The sequence below is a fragment of the Myotis nattereri genome, assembly GCF_964212035.1.
Source record: "Myotis nattereri genome assembly, chromosome: 11".
Lineage (NCBI taxonomy): Eukaryota > Metazoa > Chordata > Mammalia > Chiroptera > Vespertilionidae > Myotis > Myotis nattereri.
The window spans coordinates 49635006-49656248 of NC_138086.1; the positions used below are offsets into that span (position 1 = coordinate 49635006).

The following is a 21243-nucleotide window of genomic DNA, read 5'->3' on the forward strand; positions in this document are numbered from 1 at the left end:
CCCTTGCAGAGCTGGAGATTAAGGCCACAATGAGAGCAGAAGAGGCCCCCCGGGCCCAGCTGAGCACTTAGAACCGTTTCCCAGCTAATCATCCATTCTACCCCCCCTCAGGGCCACTGCCCCATTGAAAGGGCTGTATACGGGCCTCTGTGGACGGGTGGCCTCTTCCTTAGCATGCCACCGGGGACAAGGGAGGGGCAGGGCACTGGCTGGGGGGGTCTCCATCACTGTGGGGTGTCTACTCCGCTTATGTTCCCATCTGCAAACTGTCACTCCCACCCCTGCCTGAGCCAACAGCAGTGCAGGTCCTCCTCCCGGCCTCTGGGCCCAGGAACGCAGGGCCAGGTCAGCAGCTTCCCACAGGTGTGACCCCTCCTCCTCCTCCCTCTCTCCTGTCCCTCCCCCCACGCAGCTCCCCACTGTGTCCCCACCACAGATTCATTTATTAATTTGACTTTGCGTGTCAAATATTGTTTCCATTTAATTAAAAAACAACAGTTCATGTCACAGGGACAGCAGAGATACATGCTTTTGAATTTCGGCCGCGGGACAGAAGGAGACACTAGCATGGCAGACACGGCTGGTTTCCATGGACGGGTCATGCAGCCCATCCTCTGCCCAGGGACCCACGCAGCCATCGGGAGGGGCCAGGATGGTGGCTGGGTGGCGGGAGCTGCGTCCCGAGCTGGGGGTGGGGGGGTGGGGGGGGAGGGGTGAGTGTGTGGCTGGGCAGGTGGAGGCGTCTCCCTGCAGCTCCCTCCACGGGAGACAGGCAGGGGTGCAGCAGGTGGCATTTAGGCTTCGCTGGCCTCCCGCTGCCTCGAGTCTGTAGACACATTGCATGAACCTGACACAGAGGAGGTTTATGATTTGAACTTGGACTTCACCGTAGCCCAGTGACACGTCAGCAGCCACCAGGCAGATTTTGGCAGGAGAGCGGCCAGCCCGGGAGCCGATCCTAGACAATCCTGTATGGTTAGGTCCACACAGAGGATACACTGCATCCCTTTAGACCAAATAAGAGTAAATAATCATACCAATAGAAACTGGGCCTTTGACCCTTTCGCTTTATTAAAATGGCACGGAAATAGTAAAACCGCGTACTGATCATAGGATCCGCCTGCGAGCCCCCAGGGGTGCCGATGAGCGCAGGCTCCCTGCCGAGGCTGCAGACTCATGCGTTGAGCAATTCATGTTCTTTATCGGTCTTCCCCACGGCGTCAGGATTTGACAAGGGGTCGAGGTCAGCAAAGAGGCTGAACCAGGCAGTCAGGTCCGAGGCAGCCTTGGCGGGCTCTGGGGAGAGAAGAGGAGAGGTCAGCACGCCCACCTCCCCCACGCTGCCTGCGGGCGCCGGGCTCACTGTGAGAAGGGTGGCTGCTCACCCAGACAAAGCCCACTGCGCTTCACCTCTAAAACCCGGGAGGGAATTCCAGGTCCCTCTGCTCGATGGCCGAGTCAATCCCTCAACCCTGGCCTGACGCTCAGAAAAGAATGAGCTCTTGGCTCAGCCCCACCCCAGCGGCTGTCCACAGCCCACAGAGTCGCCTAAGACCTTAGACCGGCTGCTTCACCATTAGCAGGAGAGATCAGCTGTTTCTGAAATCGGACTGCATGGCTGAGGAAGTGAGGAGTCTTCAGGAGTCGTTCCCAATCCGCTGGGCCAAGAGAAATACGGGGGCCGCTCTTCAGACGTCAAAGCCCCAGGCCCAGAAAGGGGTTGGAGTCCAGGCCTGGACGCTCAGGGTCACTGCCTTCTTCCATCCCCTCCCATCAGGCGGGAAGGAGGCCTTGCATATGCCTCCCCGGCTCCCTCTGGGCTCGGAATCGTCCCCACCCCCTTCGGCCTCACCGGAGTCGTCTCTTCAGCGGCTCTCTTCCCAAACCACCTGCTCCCACTTCCCGAAGACCACAATTACAGAGCCAAATTATCTCCCAGATGAGGAGAACGCTTTCAAAAGAGGGACTGATGCAAGTGATTTCTAGAGGAGTCGGGGGCTCTGCTTTATCTAAACCATCCCACATGCGAATGGAAGTTCACTGGCTTGGATGACCCGTCCTTTCTTCCTTCTCCAACAGGTGGGAGTATCAAAAGCACAAAGAAAATGTCTCCTTGACAGGTGATCCTTCGAGCTAAGAGCAGCTAGGAATGTGCTTGCCATCTGGCTAAAAGGAGTCTCAAAAACCGTGGGTAGGGCATGTTGCTAAAAGTGGTTATATTAGAGCGATGGGGGAGAAGGGGTGGGATTAGACCACCATAAGCAGGAGATAATCATGTATCTACTAGAGAGCTAAAACTACTGTCAGCAAGGCCAGCTGGTAACAGGCGAGTATTACTGTGTGACATTAACTGAATTCCATGTGCAGTTAGCCCCCAAGACACTTGGTTTATTCTGATATGATGCACTGAGGCTTGAGACATCTCAAGATTGTCAGGTTGCGGGTGGGGAACAACTGAAAAAAAAAAGGGGAGTAACTTTCTTTTGAAATGTAGGAGGTCACACAAGGAAACTGTATGAAGCAAGACTGATTTAGGCGATTAGTCGATGCTTGATAGAGAATATCAAGATATCTTAAAGAGAGCCCCAGTAAATACGCTCCAGACTCACTTCCCCTTCCTCCTAGCCTCTGCAAAGGCCTCCGAAGGCCCCGAGAGAGTGGGCGTGGCCCTGCAGGAGGCACCAGGTGCCTGTACTTTGGGGCAGGCCTCACAGTCCCCAGGCCTCCACTGTCGGAGGGAAAACCAGTTGCAACGATTTGCACGTCACCTCCAAGAGCATCCTGGGAATGCTTTGTGATGATAACAGACATTCCCCGCAACTCCCTGTGGTCAACCCAGGGAAAGTGGGTGCTGACCAGAGGGAGAGGGAGCTGCAAGTGCTGACGAGATCCCCAGAGGAGCAGATGTTCTCGGGGCCGGTCTCAAAAGAGAACAGAGCCCAAGAGCTTGCAAGGCCCTCTTCTGACAACGAAGAAACCTGGCTCTTCCTGAGCAGCCTCAGTAAAGGCCTTGCTTGGTGGTGGCAATGGCATTTTCAGATAAAAACAGCCACCCGCAGTGGCCTTTCCTATCTTGCTGTTTCCACCCAATCTTAAGGGAGCAGCCAGTTACATGGAGACACATGTTTGATTCCTCCTCGGTAGATGTGACAAAGGGAATTATGAATGAGGCATTAAGCCAGAAAAAAAAAAAAAGGAGAATGTAATATCTGGGATCATGCATGATTCCAGATATTACATCAAAAGCAACCAGATTTTGAGGGAATTTTCTGGACTCTGGTGACGGCTGCATAATATAAATTTACCAGAATCCCACGAACCATCCCCGTACCGTGGGTGAATTTTATAGTATGTAAATTACAGTTCAATAAAGCGGTTTTTAAAAAATGAACACTATTTGGCGTCATCCAGGAGTAACATAACCTCGCTGATTCCTAGAAACTTGGCCCTCAAGCATTTTGCTTCTAAACCCAAATCACATCAAACAGTGGGAATGTGGAACGTTAAAACCGCGGTTCCACTGAGTGCCAGACAAAGCCGAACAAGGTGGAAGCTAACCGGGTAAAGGTTACCCCTTCCCTCCGCTTTTCTCCTGGACACCAAGGCCCATCTGTGTTCAGCAGAGCCTGGACCCTCCCCAGCACCCCTGGGCCTGGCCCGGACGCCGGCAGCAGGTTCTCACCCGCGGCACCCACACCAGCAGCCTGCAGCACCCGGGAGCTGGTTAGAAATGCACGCTTCTGGCGCCCACCTGACCTCCTGCATGGGAATCCCTGGGGGGGGGGGGGGAACCCAGGAATCGGTTCTAACGAGCCCCCTGTGACCGTGACAGCACGTGTACGTCTGGGAAGCGCTGCCACAGATCGTCTCTGAGGAGGCAGCCAGGGTCCCCATCTCCGTGAGAATCAGAGCCCGGACCAGGAGACAGGCCCTCCTGGGAAACAGAGGGGGCCGCTTCGGGGACCCACCTTCTCCCCAGGTTTTAAGCTCCTCGATCCTGACAAGCAATCTGGGTTCAGGAGGCTGATGCTTCCGGAGAGAACCCGACTGATGGGGAGGAAAGCCGGGGAGAGGCGTGGCGGGCAGCCTCGCTGGAGTCCGCACGCTGTGCGCTACAGTGGGAACGCAGCGAGATCGCTCTTCCCGTTTCAAAGTCACACCCAGCACTCATGTTGTAAAGTGACTGCAGAGATCACTGGCAGGAACGGTCAGGTTCCCAGCATCGTAGTTTCCAGAGCATTCGATGGACCACATTCCTGAAGGAGGCAGGTCAGGACGGAGCTGCCGTTTCTTTATAGAACGGGCCTGTTCCCTGAGAGTCCAGCTGCCGGACATAATAAAGTGTCTGTGTATCAAGTCAGATTTCAAAGGTACCACAGAGACAACTCCGAGTTTCAAGCCTCTCATCTAACGGACTGTGATGGCGGCTTCCTTCCATAAGACCACAAATGCCTCCTCCCTGGATTCCTTCCTAAAACACTGGATTTGTGAATGTGGCCCACCTCATGACCCCCACAGGCCACAGCTAGGATCGATGGAGTTGGGGGCCTCTCTGCATCAGAGGGCATGAAGGAGGAAGAGCCTAAAGACACCCCCTCTGTGGGTGGGGACTAAGAGCATGGAGACAGCCTATCTCAGAATTGTCACAAGGACACAAGGCGTCAGAATTTCCCTTGTCCCATGGGGTGAAGCAGGACATCAGCCAGTCTGCCATCACATCCTCTGCTCAGAACTGCTATGAAGCATCCGGCCAACAATCCCACTCTGTGCACGGAGGGGGACAGTGGTGTGGCTGTGGCAGCCATTATATATTGTTTTAAAATTTTACAGACAAATGCAAAGCTCATTTGCAATTTCCCCCTCACGCGCATCTGGTAGGGAATTGTTTAGGGGACGGTGCAGTGAGAGTCATGATGGACGGAATGCCAAGCCAGGTCTGGGCGCTCTCAGCCTCTGCCAGGAAGATTTCTATTGGAAGATAACTCCGTGCTGCTAATATTCCTCTAATTGCCATCAACTGTTCTCTACATGGTGTTAGTTGGCTGAGGCGTTTTTTGTTTTTTTTAACACGAAGGTGTGGCTAGAAAGACTCCCATCTCAGAGGAACTGTGTCAGGAGAGGGTGGTGAGGGTGGGGGTGGCAGCGCCAAGAGCTCTGTGAACAAATGACTATCCTAGAGGTCTCCATCCCTTTGATATGTCAACTGTGCTACCCATTTGCAGGAAACACATAAAATTTTATTGGAGCAATCCTGCCTCCTCTACTTACATAAGGGAAAATATAAATCAGCCAGGAATATTGCCGGCCAAAGTAACACCCTGCAGAGTAGCTCTCTACCGTGAATGTAACTGCACCAGTGTGGGGGGGTGCATGCAAACGCCCGGGTGGGGCTGATGGCCACAGCCCAGGGAGCTCTGGCGAGGGGTGGGCTCATCCTTGCCTTCGGCATCGGCACAGGGAGTCCCTCTGTCCAGATCTCCACATGGCGCATTCTCTCACCTTCTGCAAGTCTTGGCTCGGGTCTCATCTTCTCAATAAGAATCCTTTCATTCTGCAGCCTGCCCTGCAGCCCCGCAACACTCCCTATCCCCTGCCTCTACTTTTTCTTACTTTCTCTCTCTCTCTCTCTCTCTCTCTCTCTCTCTCTCTCTCTCTCTCTCTCTCTCTTAGGATGACCAAAACCATACTTTTTCTTTTCTCCATAACATTGATCAGTTTCTAACCTACAGTGTTATTTGCTTCTTTATTCTGTTCATCGTCTTCTCTCCACTAGAAGGTGAATTCCAGGGAGGCAGACAGCTTGTCTTTTGAGTTCTCAGATGAATCCCCAGTGCCTGGCACTCAGAAGGACCCCGTACATATTTGCTGAATGAATGAGAAACTTGCCAAAGTGCCAGTAGGACGGTGGCCCCAAGGGAGACTTTGGCTGAGAAATAAATGGCCGCCCTGTAAGACCTCTTTCCCTTTCCATGGGAGAGCTCGCCTTTCTCTCTGTCCTTAGACCCTGGTGTGGTTTTGTGTCTTTCCCTTGGACTTGGGGCAGGGCTGACGTGCAAAGGCCTGGGCCTCTGTTCTTGTCATTGCTCTAGGGCCCAGTGCCGGGGCCCCTGCATGGGCGCTGGGCTGAGGCCTCACTCTGCCTGCTCAGGAAGAGGGCGTGGAGTCTGATGTGTAGGTGTCAGAGTGGGGCACAGCCACCCTGGCCAAGTGGGGGCACTGCCAACAAGGGGCCCAGATGGCAGCAGGGACGCTGGTGCCTCCAAAGCAGGGGGTTTGAGTGGGGTTCATCCTGCAGCGTGGCTGGATGAGAGATCGGAGTTGTGGATGCCGGCTCGGCCTTCCGACTCCCCCACAGCTTGTCAGACCTCCACCGCAGGTGGGTGGGGTGAGGCTCAGTCGTGGCTGGCCTTGCTGATCTGGAGCTCCGTGCAAGAGGCAGTGAAACCAGAGGTGAGACCCAGGGCAGGAACGTATTTTTGGATTTCATGTCTCCTTCCTATCTCTAACTCCATTTCTGAAAAGAAATGAGATGGCTACCCAACAGGACTCACAAAGGAAGATAAAAGGGAGGATGGGTTTCATAGAGAAGAAGGAGGAGGACTTTTTTGTCTTGCCCACCAACTCTTGTGTCCGTGATCTCATCTCCAACGACCTGAGGTTTCTTTAATAGCCCGTAATTACTTAATCACCCAGCTCTGCCCTTTGTTCTCAGCTTTAAGTGCCAGATAAACAAGTTGTTTATTAAGGAGCTCTAGCCTAAATTCATGGAAAATCCAAAACAATTTGAGGATTTCTTAATACTGTCTTATAATTAAAGCAGTACGAAAGGAGAATCACGCATTGAAATACTAGAAAATGGTTCCCTTCCCAAGCTCTATTTGATTAGAAACTCAAACTTAAAAATTGAAATTTCAACCTGTGTCTTAGTTTTTGCCTCATCAAATCAATGTGGCTTCCAGGCCAGCTGTTCTCAACCAGGGTGCAGGCTGCTGGCACACCCTGGTGTGCCCCGACCCCTCACCAATGCTTCTGACCACTCTGATGAGTGTGGAAATGGTTCCTGCTGTCACTGGGGCTACATGGGACTGTTGGGCCATTGCTTCAGGCAGGAGTGAAACTGCTGAGCTGAGAGCACACTCAGGGTAGGGGTGGGCCATGATCGGGAGAGAGCAAGAGCAAGATAAAACTTAGTGTGAAGAGTTAAGAAGCCCAGTGTCGTGTCAGTTGGCATTCAGTTGGGGATGTGGAGAACTTTGTCTCGTGAGAGTACACAAGGGCACTCAGGAGGGTGATGGCCGGGGAGGGATGGCCAAGCAAAGGGGCAATGGCTGTGAAGGCAATCTGATCTCTCAAGTACGCCAGGAACGCGTCTAAAACCAAAAAGGCAATGAGATTGAGAACCACTCTGCTCACCCTGTATGAATAAAAAATATTAACAAAGGAAGAAAATTGTGAGAAGGAATAGATTTTAAACCCTGCAACATATCTTATGGCTAGAATGTGATTCTAAGATTTCAGCTGAAAAGTCCCTGGAGATAAAATGATAAAAGTTAAGAAACAAACCAAAAAGACACTAGATAGGAAACAAAAATCAGAAAACTCAGAAAAAAAAAAAAAGATGAAGAAATAGGCCTTTGGATGAAAAACAAAACAAAACAAAGAATGAATAAACAGCCCTAGCTGGTTTGGTTCAGTGGATAAGCATAGCCCCTTGCCTGAAGGGTCTCGGGTTTGATTCCAGTCAAGGGCATGTACCTCGGTTGCAGGCTTGATCCCTGGCCTTGGTTGGGATGCGTGCAGGAGGCAACCAATTGATGTCTCTCTCTCTCTAGATGTGTCTCTCTCTGTTTCTCCCCCTCCCTTCCAATCTCTTTAAAAATCAATGGAAAAATAGCCTCCGGTGAGAATTAACAAAAAAACAACAAAGAATAAACGAACAAAAACCCCACATCTCAACCCAGGTAGTACATACCTTGCAGTGAGGCCTTTAAGTCTTTCATATTCTGGTCTAAAAGCTGTGAAGGAAGGAATCCTGAGCCTGTCTGGGGCTTGAGGTCTGGCTCTCCTGGGGTCATGGTGGGCGCTGGCTCCTTCAGCTGACCGTCTCCAAACACAGCAGCCCACTCCTTGCTGAATTCGCCCTCGTCCAGGGAGGACGCGTTAAAGATCTCACTCAACAGCAGCATGTCATCTTTGTCAGCACCTTCGGGTTCCAGATTCCCAGCCATCGGGCCCAGGCAAGCTGAGCAAAGAAACAGCACAAAACTCATCACCACGGAGGGCCAAGCCCTTGGGGGCAGTAAATGCAGGAGGGGCTGGGATGGGACAGATTGGGCAATGGCTAGAGTTAGAAAACGTTAATCAAAATATAAATCAACCCCATTATAGCTTCTCTGAAGGCATTTCAGAATTAACTTTCTCCCTCATCCCCTTACCTTCAAAGCAAGTCTAATTTTTGAGCATCATTAGAATTGATTGAAATTGTTTTCACAAAAATTCTAAGGTTTTGGTTTTACCTTCATTTATAAAAAGCAAATCTACCACCAAGACATTTCTCTGATATGAAACAAAGCCAGGATTGGAGGCATGTTGTACATAATACTCCTTGTTTATACAGCTTCCTGAATCTTCCCCCACAAGCCTAAATCCACAGCCTGTATGACACGTGGCAGCCTGCCCTCCATCAGGATAGGAGAGGACCCTCCCCACACCCTGCCTGGCCCGGGAAGCCATGGAAAGTCCAAGAATGACCAGGAAAGGCATCCTTGCTTCCTCTCTCCTTTGCTGCAACCCAACTGCATAAAGCAAAGAAAAGGTGGCTCTGGTTTGCCTGAGGGCATTGATGAAAGGTTGACAGGAAAACAGGACAAACCATGGAACCACCTAGAGCAGGGGTGGGGGACATCCAGCCCATGGGCCATACAAGGCCCACAAAATCATTTGGTTTGGTCCTGCCCAGGCAACTGCAGGTAGGACTCAAAATTCAATAAATCTAGGAGCTTTTTTCATACCAACATCAATTTACAAGTGAATCATATTAAGGGCACGATGTTATAAATATCCAAACGGCCCATGGCAGAATCAAGGTTCCTCATCCCTGACCTAGAGGATGGCCTCTTAGGCCAGAGACACAGCCCTGGAGTGTTGTAATGAGCACGGGACCCGAGGGGAGCCTGGACCACCTTTTGCCTGCTGTGTGACTGCAGCAAGACCCTTATAAAACCCCTGGGCCTCTATTTTTTTTCATCTGTACAATTACAATATTAATAATGCCTGCCTCGGAGTACGATCATGAGGACCAAAAAGAAATATACCTTAAACTTCACTGCCCGGGCCGAAGGAGGACTTAAGAGAGCCATTCTTACAATCCTAGTATGAACACTGACAAAACACCACACAGCAAACACAAGTAGAATGGGGCATTCCTATCAGAAATCCTGCAACAAGATCTTTCACTGAGTGTTCTACATATTTTTGAAAACCAAGAGCTGATGGTTTCATCAACTGCAGCTTTGTTGTGGTCGTTAATTGCCACCTGGGAACTGAAGAGTCAGGAAGTGAAGGAACAATCACAATTTATACTTTCTCTGAGCTACACTGCAATTCTGATATGTCATATTAAGTGAGTTTAGTAGGTTTTCCACAAATACATGAGATAATTACTAAGTGAAGGCTATTTTTTTTTTAAATAAAGCTTATCTCTGTTAGCTTTACTGGATTATTTTCAACCACAGTTTCTATAAAGATCTACAGATTGAGGGGATTTTTGGTGTGCTGAGCAGACTGGCTGTAAGTCAAGGAGGGGAGGAGTCCAGTCACTCTCTTATCACTGTGGTTTATAAATAGCAGCAAAACATCACTTTAGTTGGACATCTGACTAATTTAAACCTTCTTATTGTTTGCATAATCATAGAAATCAGCACCGAGATGTAGCCTGTAGGTGTGGTGGTGAGAAGATGGGGAAATGTAACCGGATGATGCAGGAAACAGCCTGTGTGTGGTAGGAAAGGCAGGGCAGGTGAGGTGAGACAGCCCATCTCTACGAGGAAAGGAAAGGAAGGAACGTGGGGTGACAAGGCGTGTCTGTCAACAGCATCTATGCATCTGCCTTCCCCGCTCTCTCAGCCTCTCTCTTTGTACATGTCACTTCACAAATATCTCTACTTCCTACTTTCAGTTGGGGTGAAATGTCCAAACCTTTTCGCATGGTTTACTTTCTGGCCCAAATGAAACCAGATGATTGCTAAACCAAACCCGTGCCAATGAAACCCATTCACATCCTTGTGTGCCTAGAGGGACAGATGACTTTTTACATGAACATTGGGAATGACGGGTGTTCCTCCTGAAGTCACTTTACAGCCTCCACTAAGTCACACCCTGGGGAAGGCGTGCCTCCTTGCATCTAGATATCAATCCAGGGCAGATCACAATGAACATCAGCGACAACAAATAATAAACTTTGAGCCTTCCAGAAATAACCACAGACTGAAAAAGCTCTATCTTTGTGTTGACTGTTTAGGGTTTGTGTGATGGATGGTATATAGAGTGGACTTCCTGAGTTTGGCTAACTCAGCATCCCTTTCCTCCTTTCTTGTTTTCCCTTTGGGGAAACACCTTCTCCAACGTGATCCTAGTGAGACATCATGTAAGATGTGTCATCTTGCCTCATCCAAGTGGGCGTGTGACATAGGCTGGCCAGAGTCCCGCATTTTGCAGGCCTTGGTGACCGGCTCAGGGGTGGGTACATGAGAGAGGCTTCCATGGGTTGGTATATGGAAGGAGGAGGAAGAGGTTCTCTCTGTCTTTAGGATTCCAAGTTCTAAAGATGCAGTGCTGAGGCCCCAGCTGTGATGGAGCCAAGCATAGAAATAGCATCGGAAGTTGGAGAGAGAATGCTGGCAACACTGTCTAAGCCCCTGGATCCAGCCTTGCTTGAAGCCAACCCACCACTGTGTGTCCCCAGCACCCTATACATTCATTCCTTTTCTTTCCTTTTTAACTTTAAAGCTAAACTATTTAGAAAAGGGTACTATTACTTCCAACCAAAAGGCTCCTGACTAATATTGTGTCCAATCAAACTCACCCTCAGTGACAGAAGTGAGAAAAGGACCCGTGGTGAGGATGATATTTCAAAATAGAGTTTGAGGTCTACCATGGAATTTGGCCTATGACTTGGTGTCCTGGTTTTTTAACAACTGAAGCAGAACGTTTGCTCTTTTAAGAGAACTTATTACTTAACTCGGAGCAATGAAACTGGCACTGACTTGAACCAGAAAACAAGAAAACCTCCCAATTATTGCCCTGATAATTAAGATGCTTGAGATTACTATGCATACTTGTAAGAAAAACTTAATTACAAGCAGAAAAGGACAGGTCTGGGTCTGTAACCAGACAAGTCGAGACTTGAAAAATAACACTAGTCAGCTGGCTCTTAAGGATCACGATCTCCTTTTCATTGGAAGTAATTCAACTCAACTGTGAGAACACACAGGGAAACACACAGAGATATGACGAGGTCTTTGAAAGAAGCCTTGGTAAGAGCTATACAGCCCAAGTCACAGCTGCTACCAGCAGACGAGAAAGACTGCTCCTGCTCTTGTCTTTAAGGATGAACAGAGGTGGTCGAGCTCTCAGGTGTCAAGCCCCCAGATGCTACTCCAAGCCATCATCTTCCTTCCCTAGTTCTCTACAGAAGATCTCACTTATTATCATGGTTCCAATCTCATCTGGGAAGATTCTCAAATCTCCATGTGCAATTCCAAGGGTTTTTGGAACTCTGATGACACACTCCTGACTTGGGGACCCTTCAGGGTTTGCCCATTGGCCAGCTTGCTGGCACTCTCCAGAAAAGGCACCCTCCCCTTATACCTTTTTTTAATTCAGTTGTGAGATTATTATTCCTTACTCAAAACCTTCAATGGTGCCTGGCCAGCGTGGCTCAGTGGTTGAGCGGTGACCTATGAACCAGGACAGGAGGTCACGTCCTGGTTGGATTCCCGTCAGGGCATATGCCTGGGTTTCGGGCTTGATCCTGGTGTGGGGTGTGCAGGGGGCAGCCAATCAATGATTCTCTCTCATCATTGATGCTTCTATCTCTCTCTCCCTCTCCCTTCCACTCTGAAATCAATAAAAATATATTAAAAAAAAAACCACCCACCTTCAATGGCTCCCTCTGCCTACTGAGTAAAGGAACACTCCTTATAGTGATTTTAGAACCTCTATGGTCAAGCTCTGACTCAGCCCTTTAAGCAACACTGCCTTCTGGGAAGCTTATGATTTGACAAAACGCTGCCATTTCTCAACTGTGCCTTCCTGCCTTTCTGCCTGGAAACCTGCTGTTTTCTCCCAATGAGATGCCCAAGAGAAGAATCACACTCAACTGAAAGGGATCTTAGAGGTCGTCTCCTCTAACTCACTGTACAAAGCCATGTAATCTATTACGTACACATTATCTGGCTGGAGACTCATGTTTTCTCAGCACAGCTTTCACTTCGGAGCCTGTGGAGGATCTCATATAGAAACTAGTACCTAAGCTTTGGTCGTTTTAAGGGTTTCTAAGGTCAGATGACTCCACTGGCCGCCCCACAGAGCTCTTGGTTGCAGGTGCCGTGGCAAAATGGCCAGGATGGCAGAATCGGTCAGCATGTCCACCCCGCGCTGCCCAAGCGTTCAAAAATAAAAGCCCTACGCCCCTGGGAAAACATTCCTTCGGAAAACTGATCCTGAATCAGTGAGCTCTGACTGATTCTGGCCCAAGGAGTTTTTCAAAGAGTGAAAACTGACATACAGAGGAAGCTCTCTCAAGTTCAGACAGAGTGTGGGCGACAGAGAGCTAATGTGGGAAAGTGGAGGCAGCCCCCTCAGGGAATATTTTTGAAATCATACTGAGTTTCATGACCTCAGCATAAACTAGAAACACAGAAGATGGAAACAACTACACAGACTGAAAACGAGAGCACAGGAAAACAGAAAAATGTCACCCAAGGTAGTTCATCTGTGTGTGAAACAGGAAGACTGTTCTCTGGTTTTCTCCCTGGTCCCCACTCTCAGCGCTATGACTAACGGCAAAGGCTGCACGCTTGCAACACACACGTGAACCCCCAAACACCAACACCATCCTCATACCACCCAAGTGAGAGTACAGGGGGAAAGATGGGTAGGAAATTACCTCCCAAAAATGTCTAACAAGAAAAAATATTCTTCATCGTAAAAAGCTCTGGTCCCAAATTGTACTTGTATGGAATTCAAGAATACTTCTAAAAACTCCCTTTTGGTGAAAAAGTCATAGATGATAAGAACATTTGGGGGAAAACCCACTATCTTGGAAACACAGACATACAACAAACAAACAAAAAGCACTCCCCCCAAAACAAACAAACAAAACAAAACAACAACAACAAAACACAACCCAATAGGGCTAGACCTGAGCAGGCCCTCAGAAAGGACTTTTGGAGGATCCCAGCCTGCTCCTCCAGTTTCATTAGATCTTAACAAGCAAGCAATCTTACTGACAAACTCAACCCCAGGATGGGTAAATACCCACAGCATCCTACAGACTACACACAATCAAGTAAGAACAGTATTGGTTTTAACAGCGCACCATGATTTTATAGCAGTTCATCCGAGGATGCTGAGGGAGGCAGGGAGAAGGGAGTTATGAGGAAAGATAACAACTCAGTATCAGCCACATTTCGTGTGAGGAAGCAATCAGACTCCTGGTCAGTTATTTATGGAGAACTGCGGGAGAGGGTTTGAATGACTCAGGAGGACCTGGGCCCAGAGCCAGAAACATGTGTTCTTGCTGTGGACGGAAGGTCTCACCCAGGCCTATGGGAGCTACTGAATGAACTTCTCAGTTGTTCTGACCTTTGGCTAGAATTTAGAGTCGTTACGTCTGGAAGTAGTAACCAAGGAAGTCGCAGAAGACAAACATTTAAATTGTAGCATGGACAATTAACCTTGTTGAACATCGGTTCAGTGAGTCCTGTCTGGGGAGGGATCTTTTGGGTGAGGCTGAGTGATGAGATTTAGGTGAGCTGAATTCATCTCTCTTGCTTCAGCCACTCCCTTCTGTTCAGTTACCTGATGGTTCTTTTTCTTGGCCCAGCTTAGAGGAACACAAAGACTTCTCTACACGTTGCAGCGTGTGCACTGAGGTTGGGATGGTTACATGTGGTCACACGGCGAAGTCAGAGCCGCTTTCAAGTATCTCAGAATGTCGTTCAGTTTCTGTTTTCAGCTTAAACCCTTTTTATAAACTGGCCAAAGATTCATGTTCCACAGCACTACCTACTGATAGAAGAAAACACTTTTCTCTCTGATGCCGAATCAGCGCGATTTCCTCGGCAATGGCTCCGGGAGAATTGTCTCCTTGCTGCTGTCGGGAGCAGTCTGCTTTTTGATGACATTATTCCACAGCTTGGCCATGACTGGTCTCACAGAATTACTGTGAGAGGGAACCGGCCCCCAGGCAGCAGGGTGCCAGAGCTTACAGCCCCTAAGTCCTCTAAAGTCAGCCATCCTTGGATTAAGCGCTTTTAATTTCTTGATGGTTTAATGTCCTGCATATTATTATCAGTGTTTTAATTCAGGATCCGGGCCTTCTGGCAATTTTCCGAAGGGCACACATTTGCATGTCAAGTGATTAACAGAGTGTTCCTTCCTTCAGCCATCCCAAGTTCTCTGTCCGCTGAGAGAATATTTGTATACTCGTGGCCATGTTCATGCTTAAGCTGATGCTACCCTGGGGATTGCCAAGGCAGAAGAGGTAGATAGTGGGAAAGCATGGTTTATGACTAAAGAAGGGCTTTGTGGGTTGGCAGAGATAAAGGGGAAAGAGAAATCATGTGACAATGTATTTCACAGAGAAAATTTGTAAATCAATTTTTTTTTTCTGCCTGAAAAAAAAAATACACATTTGGGAGATAGAGCACTTTCATCTCTCTATCTTTAGAGTTAAACTGAGTGCCAAAAAAAAAAAAAAAAAAAAGGATATGAGCTGCTATTCTGTGAAACAAAGATTGTAACTATAAACCAATGAGGTCACAGTTGTTTTAGAAAAGTAGAAAGATATCCTTATTTCAATGTATCCTGGCACACGCTTTGGAGAAAGCTTATGAAAGTCAGCATGTGTCACAGACAGCAGCATTTCTGGTTTAAATCTGTGAAGAAATGCGTGGTGACTGGGAAAGGGTCCTACCGTTACTAAGTAAAAGTGTCCGATCCCAAACCAAAATCCCCTTGTTTTGGTAAGAAGGGAGAGACATGAGAATATAGACTCATATTTGCTGGTGTCTATGTAAAACATGCTGGAAGGTACACTGGGGGATGGAAATATTGGAAGAGAGGGGAGAATGGGGAACAGGAATGAGAGTGAGAGGTTTTTACTTGTACATTTTATTATCAATTTTTGTACCAGTGTGAATACATCACTTGTTCAAAAATAGTTTTTTAAAATAATGAAATTAAATAGGAGATAATAAAATCAAAGAGCAAATTATGTACACAAGAGGTTGGGGATAGGAGAAATAACAATCTTCCTATCAAAATAGGTTAAAGCATATGTATGATTATAAATATATTTATTAAATATTAAGATTTGTGAAAACTAGGTGATGGGCACCTCGTGCTTGCTATAGCCTTTATCTCACCTTTGTAAGACTGAAATAAACCTTTACTCCATCATCAAATATTCTATCCTTAGCCAAGAAGGAAACTGTTTCATGAAAATGGGGCACGTATGGCCATCTGCATTAATTACTTGCTTATTACTTTCATAACTGGTATGATCTCAATCAGTAGTCATTCTGATAAGATAAACATGGACACTCATAATATACTGCACAGTATGTTGCCTGGAAAAAGAGAAAAGCAGGTTTTCCCCCTCAAGTTTATATTCCTAAACCCTAGAAACTTAATGTCAGAGTTCTGCCACTTTTCCATTTCTGAAAACAAAACAAACAAAAACATTCACCAATGCCCTCTGTTTTCTAGATTTTCTTCCTCTCACAGTCTGTGAATTAAATCCAAAGCACACTTGGAATGAGTCAAGAAAGTTATTGGCTCCAGTTACCTGGAGTCTGCAGGATGACCTTTCTAGTCCTGTAAGAAAACGGAAAGACCAGGGTAGGCCACGTGCCCGCAGCAAGGACAGGGCTGCTCTAGAGCATGCTTCAGAATCTCAGGGGTCCTCTGGACTCCTGATCAATCATTAGAACTAAACCCTTGGGAGGATGGGGAGCAATTGTTAGGACCGGGTTGCGCACACTCAACTTCTTAGAATTACTTAAGGCTATGCACGTCTCATGCAAATCCATGGTTCTGAACTCTCTTTAGGATGGTTATTCAGTAAATGATTTTAGGCTTGGTAACTTGGGTGTGGGACCTAGCTAGCAAACTCTCTGAATGTGACAAAGGTTCAATGGAGTTGCAACACCGTACACCTTCAGAATAACATTTCCAGTCCTACTGTGGCAACTGCTTACCATTCGAAGCCTGTCCCTATGTCCGAGCTCATGAAAGGCCCTTTAATACAGTGGTTCTCAACCTTCCTAATGCCGCGAGCCTTTAATACAGTTCCTCATGTTGTGGTGACCCCCAATTTCATTGTTACCAATTGAATATAATTCAAGCATAGTGACTAATCACAAAAACAATATGTAATTATTTATGTGTTTGCCGATGGTCTTAGGCGACCCCTGTGAAAGGGTCATTCCACCCCCAAAGGGGTCGCGACCCACAGGTTGAGAACCCCTGCTTTAATACATGATCTCCAGTCTTGATAATCACCCAGCAGGACTCTTCCTACTGGCTCCATTTTACAAATGAGAACAACTGAGGTTGGGAGAGTTTAAGCAGGAAGCCAATGATTGAAGGCCATACAGATCATTTATGGTGTACCAGTGTTCAAATCCAGGCCTCTCTGATTCTGAAAGTCACGTTTTCTCCATGACACATAACCTTTGACATCCTGACTTTTAGCTTAGTACTTTGGCATCTTGAAATTAATTATATTAAGGATGACAGAGTCCACTTACTAACATGTGCTTGAGCATATTGAAATTCATTTATGAAGACAAATGACAGTCATCTATTCAAAAGATAAACATTACATTTCCCTGCATGTGAAACCGCTATTAAAAACATGAAACAAATTATAAGCCAAAAGAAATGCATAAATCTTACCACCTTCCTCGGGTGTCATGTTCACTAGTTCATCTATCCGTCCATCAGAGGAGGGGAAAGAAAACGAAATCATGAGTTAATTTTGTAAGGAGTTTGAATCAAATGATTATAGTTGAGTCATTTTCTTGCATCCGCATTACCTGAGCATGCATTATGTGGAGAGCTCTTGTCTAAGGTAGAGAAATCACTCTTTCCTTCTTCAGCTGTGAATACAACATGCAGCTGGTTAACAGCGATTCAGAATGGTGTGTGTGCTCACATGCTATCAATCGTAGTGTAAGGTCAACACACAGCTTTGGGAAGAAATGGCATCCACAACTCACTCACCAGAAGCAGGGGTCCTCGGATTATGTTTTACTCGAGCTGTTGGCTCTCAATCAATGCTGAGTCAACAGCCCTGAATCTTTGCTTTGTTTAGCGAAAAACGGATCTAATGATTCTCCTTCCATGGACACATGTGCAACTGAAGTGGCTGACTATTCCTTGATGGTGCTAATGAACTTCAGCCATATGGGCCTGACTACAGTATAAGGGCAGATCACTGAGTGAAAGAAGCCAGTCTGTAAAGGCTACATATTGCATGACTCCAACTATGCAACATTCTGGAAAAGGCCAAACTATGAACACAGTAAAAAGACCAATGGTTGCCAGGAGTTTGAGGGGAGGGAGAGATGAATAGGTGAAGTCACAGGGGATTTTTAGGACAGCAAAACTATTCTGTATGATACTGTAATGGTGAATACATGCCATTATACATTTGTCAAACCCATAAACTATAAGACACCAAGAGTGGACTGTAATGTAAACTATGGACTATGGGTGATAAGATGTGTCAACGTTGGTTCATCATTTATAACAAATGCACCACTCTGGTGGGGGATGTTGATGATGGAGGAGGCTATGCACATGTGGACACAGGGGGTATGTGGGAAATCTTAGTAACTTCTGCCCAATTTTGCTGGGAACCAAAAACTACTCTAAATAATAGTGTGTGTGTGTGTGTGTGTGTGTGTGTGTGTGTGTGTGTAAATATACATACATACAAACACAATAGAACAGTCTTAAAACTTGATTTGCGCATATGAACATTAGACTTTCTACAAGTCCCAGACTAAAAGATGACATTTCATTTGAATGGATTCCATTATGTGTACATATAAAAGGTGATCAACATTTATAGTCTGAAAATATTACGTAAATACCATGAGCAAGTAAACATACTGCATGGAGGAAAAGAAAATTTGATTCTCCTGTATTGCCACAAATTGCATGAACATATGATTTATGTAGATATGCAACCTGAATATAAATAGAACCAACCAGAGTTTACATTTTCCCACAGAACTAAATTTTTTTATTCAATTACCTAGATTCCCTCAACAAGATTCATGCTGTTGGTACCCAAGGAATCCTGAGGCTGGAGGGTGTGGATCGATAAGAGTGCTTACATGGCCAACAGGACCAGGCCGCCTGCCTCTCTGCCTCCTTCTGCCACTTGCTCCCTCCCTCACGCTCTAGAACATTGTGCCTCTGACCTTCTCCTGGTCCTCCCTTGTTCATAATCTTTGCCCAGACTGTTCCTTTTGCTTCGGCGGGTGTAACAACAGCACTTGACTTAGCCAGTTCCCTGATCCTTCAGACAGGTGGCATCTCCCTATCAGATCTGCCCAGAGCCCTTGTAGTTGCCCAATTACATGTATCACTGTTAGATCACCACCTGCTTCCCTCTGATTGTAAGTCCCATATTCTGGAATGTTCTGACTATGTCTGGTGAACCACTGCATGCCCAGAGCCCAGGGCTGTGCCTGCCACAGACTCATAGACTTCTGCTGAACAAATGAACAAGTACGGGAGTAAGTGAAGGTATCCAACCCAGAGGCATAAAAGTGAGAGTTGTTTCTTTCTGTTGAATGGCACCTGGGAGAAAAGCAAATGAAGCAGTACAGTGGGAGAAGAATAAAGTGAGTGGTTGGAAAGTAGGAAGGAAGGCAGAAGTAGGATGGAAGGTGGAGAACAGGAAAGAGCAGAGGGAACTTTCAGGGTCTACTGTGCCTCCTCCTAGCTGCTGGAAAGGCCACCTGCTGCAGCAAAGGGAAGATGCAGGTACATTGCTGGGAGGGCCAGGCTGACCAGAGGGTTGGGCAATGTGAGTTCTCTTCCTATCATCTGTAAAACGTTCCCTGCATCTCTGAGGATTCCAAGTCCCAGCGAAAGGCTCAGCATTACATCTTAGTTCTACCCCAGTGTACCATTCCCTCTACTCCTTAAGGAGAAAATGAACCAATGAATGAACGGGCAGTAATGGCAGGAGACAGGGAGAGCTGACAAGCCACCTACGGCACATGGTATCTGTCATCCACTAATGCTCTGGTCCGTTTTCCGACCAAAGGAGAGTTGCTACATCGAGGAATCTGGTGCCACTCACTCCAGAACAGCCCAGGAATCAGCTGGAAGGCAGTGTTGAGCTCTCCCCATGTTCCCAACAAGGGCCACCACCCACACCACAACACACTGAAAGCCATACTCTCCCGATGTGATCTTATTAAAACCATCTCCACAGCCCAAATGGCAGTTAGTAATAGTAAGAGTAATAGCATAAATGATGTCATCTGTTGTAAAAGAAATAGCTCTCTGCCACGTCTCAACTGTGGATGCTCCTCTGATGGGCTGCTGCCGAAGTGACTAATGATGCCATTTTTGGTTCCAAATATACAGCCTCTCGCAATAACACTACTGGGTTGACCTCACTGAGCTATGAAAAGTTAAGACTGAAAGCAGAGTCATACACAATTTTCTCAACTGGAAAAGAAGAAGGCCCAGGAGGAGTTGGCCACAGAAGATAATGAGCTGGCTGCTGAGCAGTAGTATTTCAGAATCAATTCTAAGTAAAATTCAAAACTTACTCTTAAAATCAGAGGATTCCTTGTGCTGATTTTCTTCTTCTAATGAAATTAACCTTGAAAAAAATTAAAAAAGGTTTAGTATCTAGTTCTGAAAATGTTACATTTATACTACAACCAGATATTCTATATAATACATATTATTGTACTTAACACACACACACACACACACACACACACACACACACATACACTAGGCTGCACATTTTTTGAAGGAGAAATACATTTGCTGGCTTTCTCCTGGCCCAAGGCTGGTTAGTAGCATCTTAACATCTGAATCTGGTTTCATCACAAGGCACATATTCTGTAACTACATACGTGGTTAGTTAGGTACAAGTAAGATAACACTTTTAAAAATACAGCTAAAAAAACAATGGGCAAGCAAGTGTTTATCCTGATTCCTGGTGTCACAGGAAGGACACCTCAGTAAATTAAATTATAGGAGGCTGAGAGCAGGATTATGCTCAAATGCAGATCGATGACTGTCGCCAACTCAGCTCTCACCATACATGGGTAAGAACATGGCAGACACACATTCCCACCCTGAGACCCGGTGGGTGCCTCCGAACCTCCCTCCTACTGCAGTGGTTCACCTTTTCCTGCTCTTTCTGAAAAAAAAAAAATCTTATTAAATTTCATTGTCCTTTTAAATAGTTTCTGGGTTATACATCTGAGCTTTTAAAGATGAAGTACTAAAATAGAGAACTCTGAAGTTAACTAAAACTAATCAAGATGATGTTGGGTAGTTCCCTTCTGAGTGAAGGTAATGCTTTATTTGGACTGTAGCAACATATATGGTGAAAGAAGGTGCCAGGCCCCACTCCAGCCTCTGCCTCTTACTGCACCAGGGTGGGCAGTCGCTTAACCTCTCGGCCGCACTGCCATCATTCGCACGCTGGGGAAATGGCTACACCGATTACATGGAGGGTTACCGCGAGGATGAGTTGAGATGACATAAATAAAGCTCCTGGCATTGGGCGTAGCACAGAGGCCTCGCTCACTAACTGGCAACTAGCATTGTTTTTATTACTAGGAACAGGTTAAACTGCTTCCCCCAATGTCGTCAACTGTACTACCTTGAAATCACATGTTGTAGCCTCCCTACAGTGAAAACCTGCTTTCCTTCTGCACTAACGAAGTTTTCTAACATATGCTTAAA

The 21243-nt window shown here is 46.9% G+C and overlaps 1 protein-coding gene across 4 annotated transcripts in view; it reads right to left on the reverse strand.

The window, feature by feature from the left end:
* Positions 1–1036: 1036 nt before the first annotated feature.
* ICA1 (islet cell autoantigen 1) overlaps positions 1037–21243 on the reverse strand; it is a 113537-nt gene continuing 93330 nt past the window's right edge. For all 4 annotated transcript variants that reach the window (XM_081102172.1, XM_081102173.1, XM_081102175.1 and 1 more), the window contains 5 exons: positions 20088–20140; positions 17325–17387; positions 17185–17217; positions 7973–8242; positions 1037–1296 (listed from right to left, as the gene is read on the reverse strand). In XM_081102172.1, the coding sequence (XP_080958298.1) occupies positions 1175–1296; positions 7973–8242; positions 17185–17217; positions 17325–17387; positions 20088–20140 (541 nt within the window). In that variant the 3' untranslated portion in view covers positions 1037–1174. The remainder of the gene's footprint in view (positions 1297–7972; positions 8243–17184; positions 17218–17324; positions 17388–20087; positions 20141–21243) is intronic.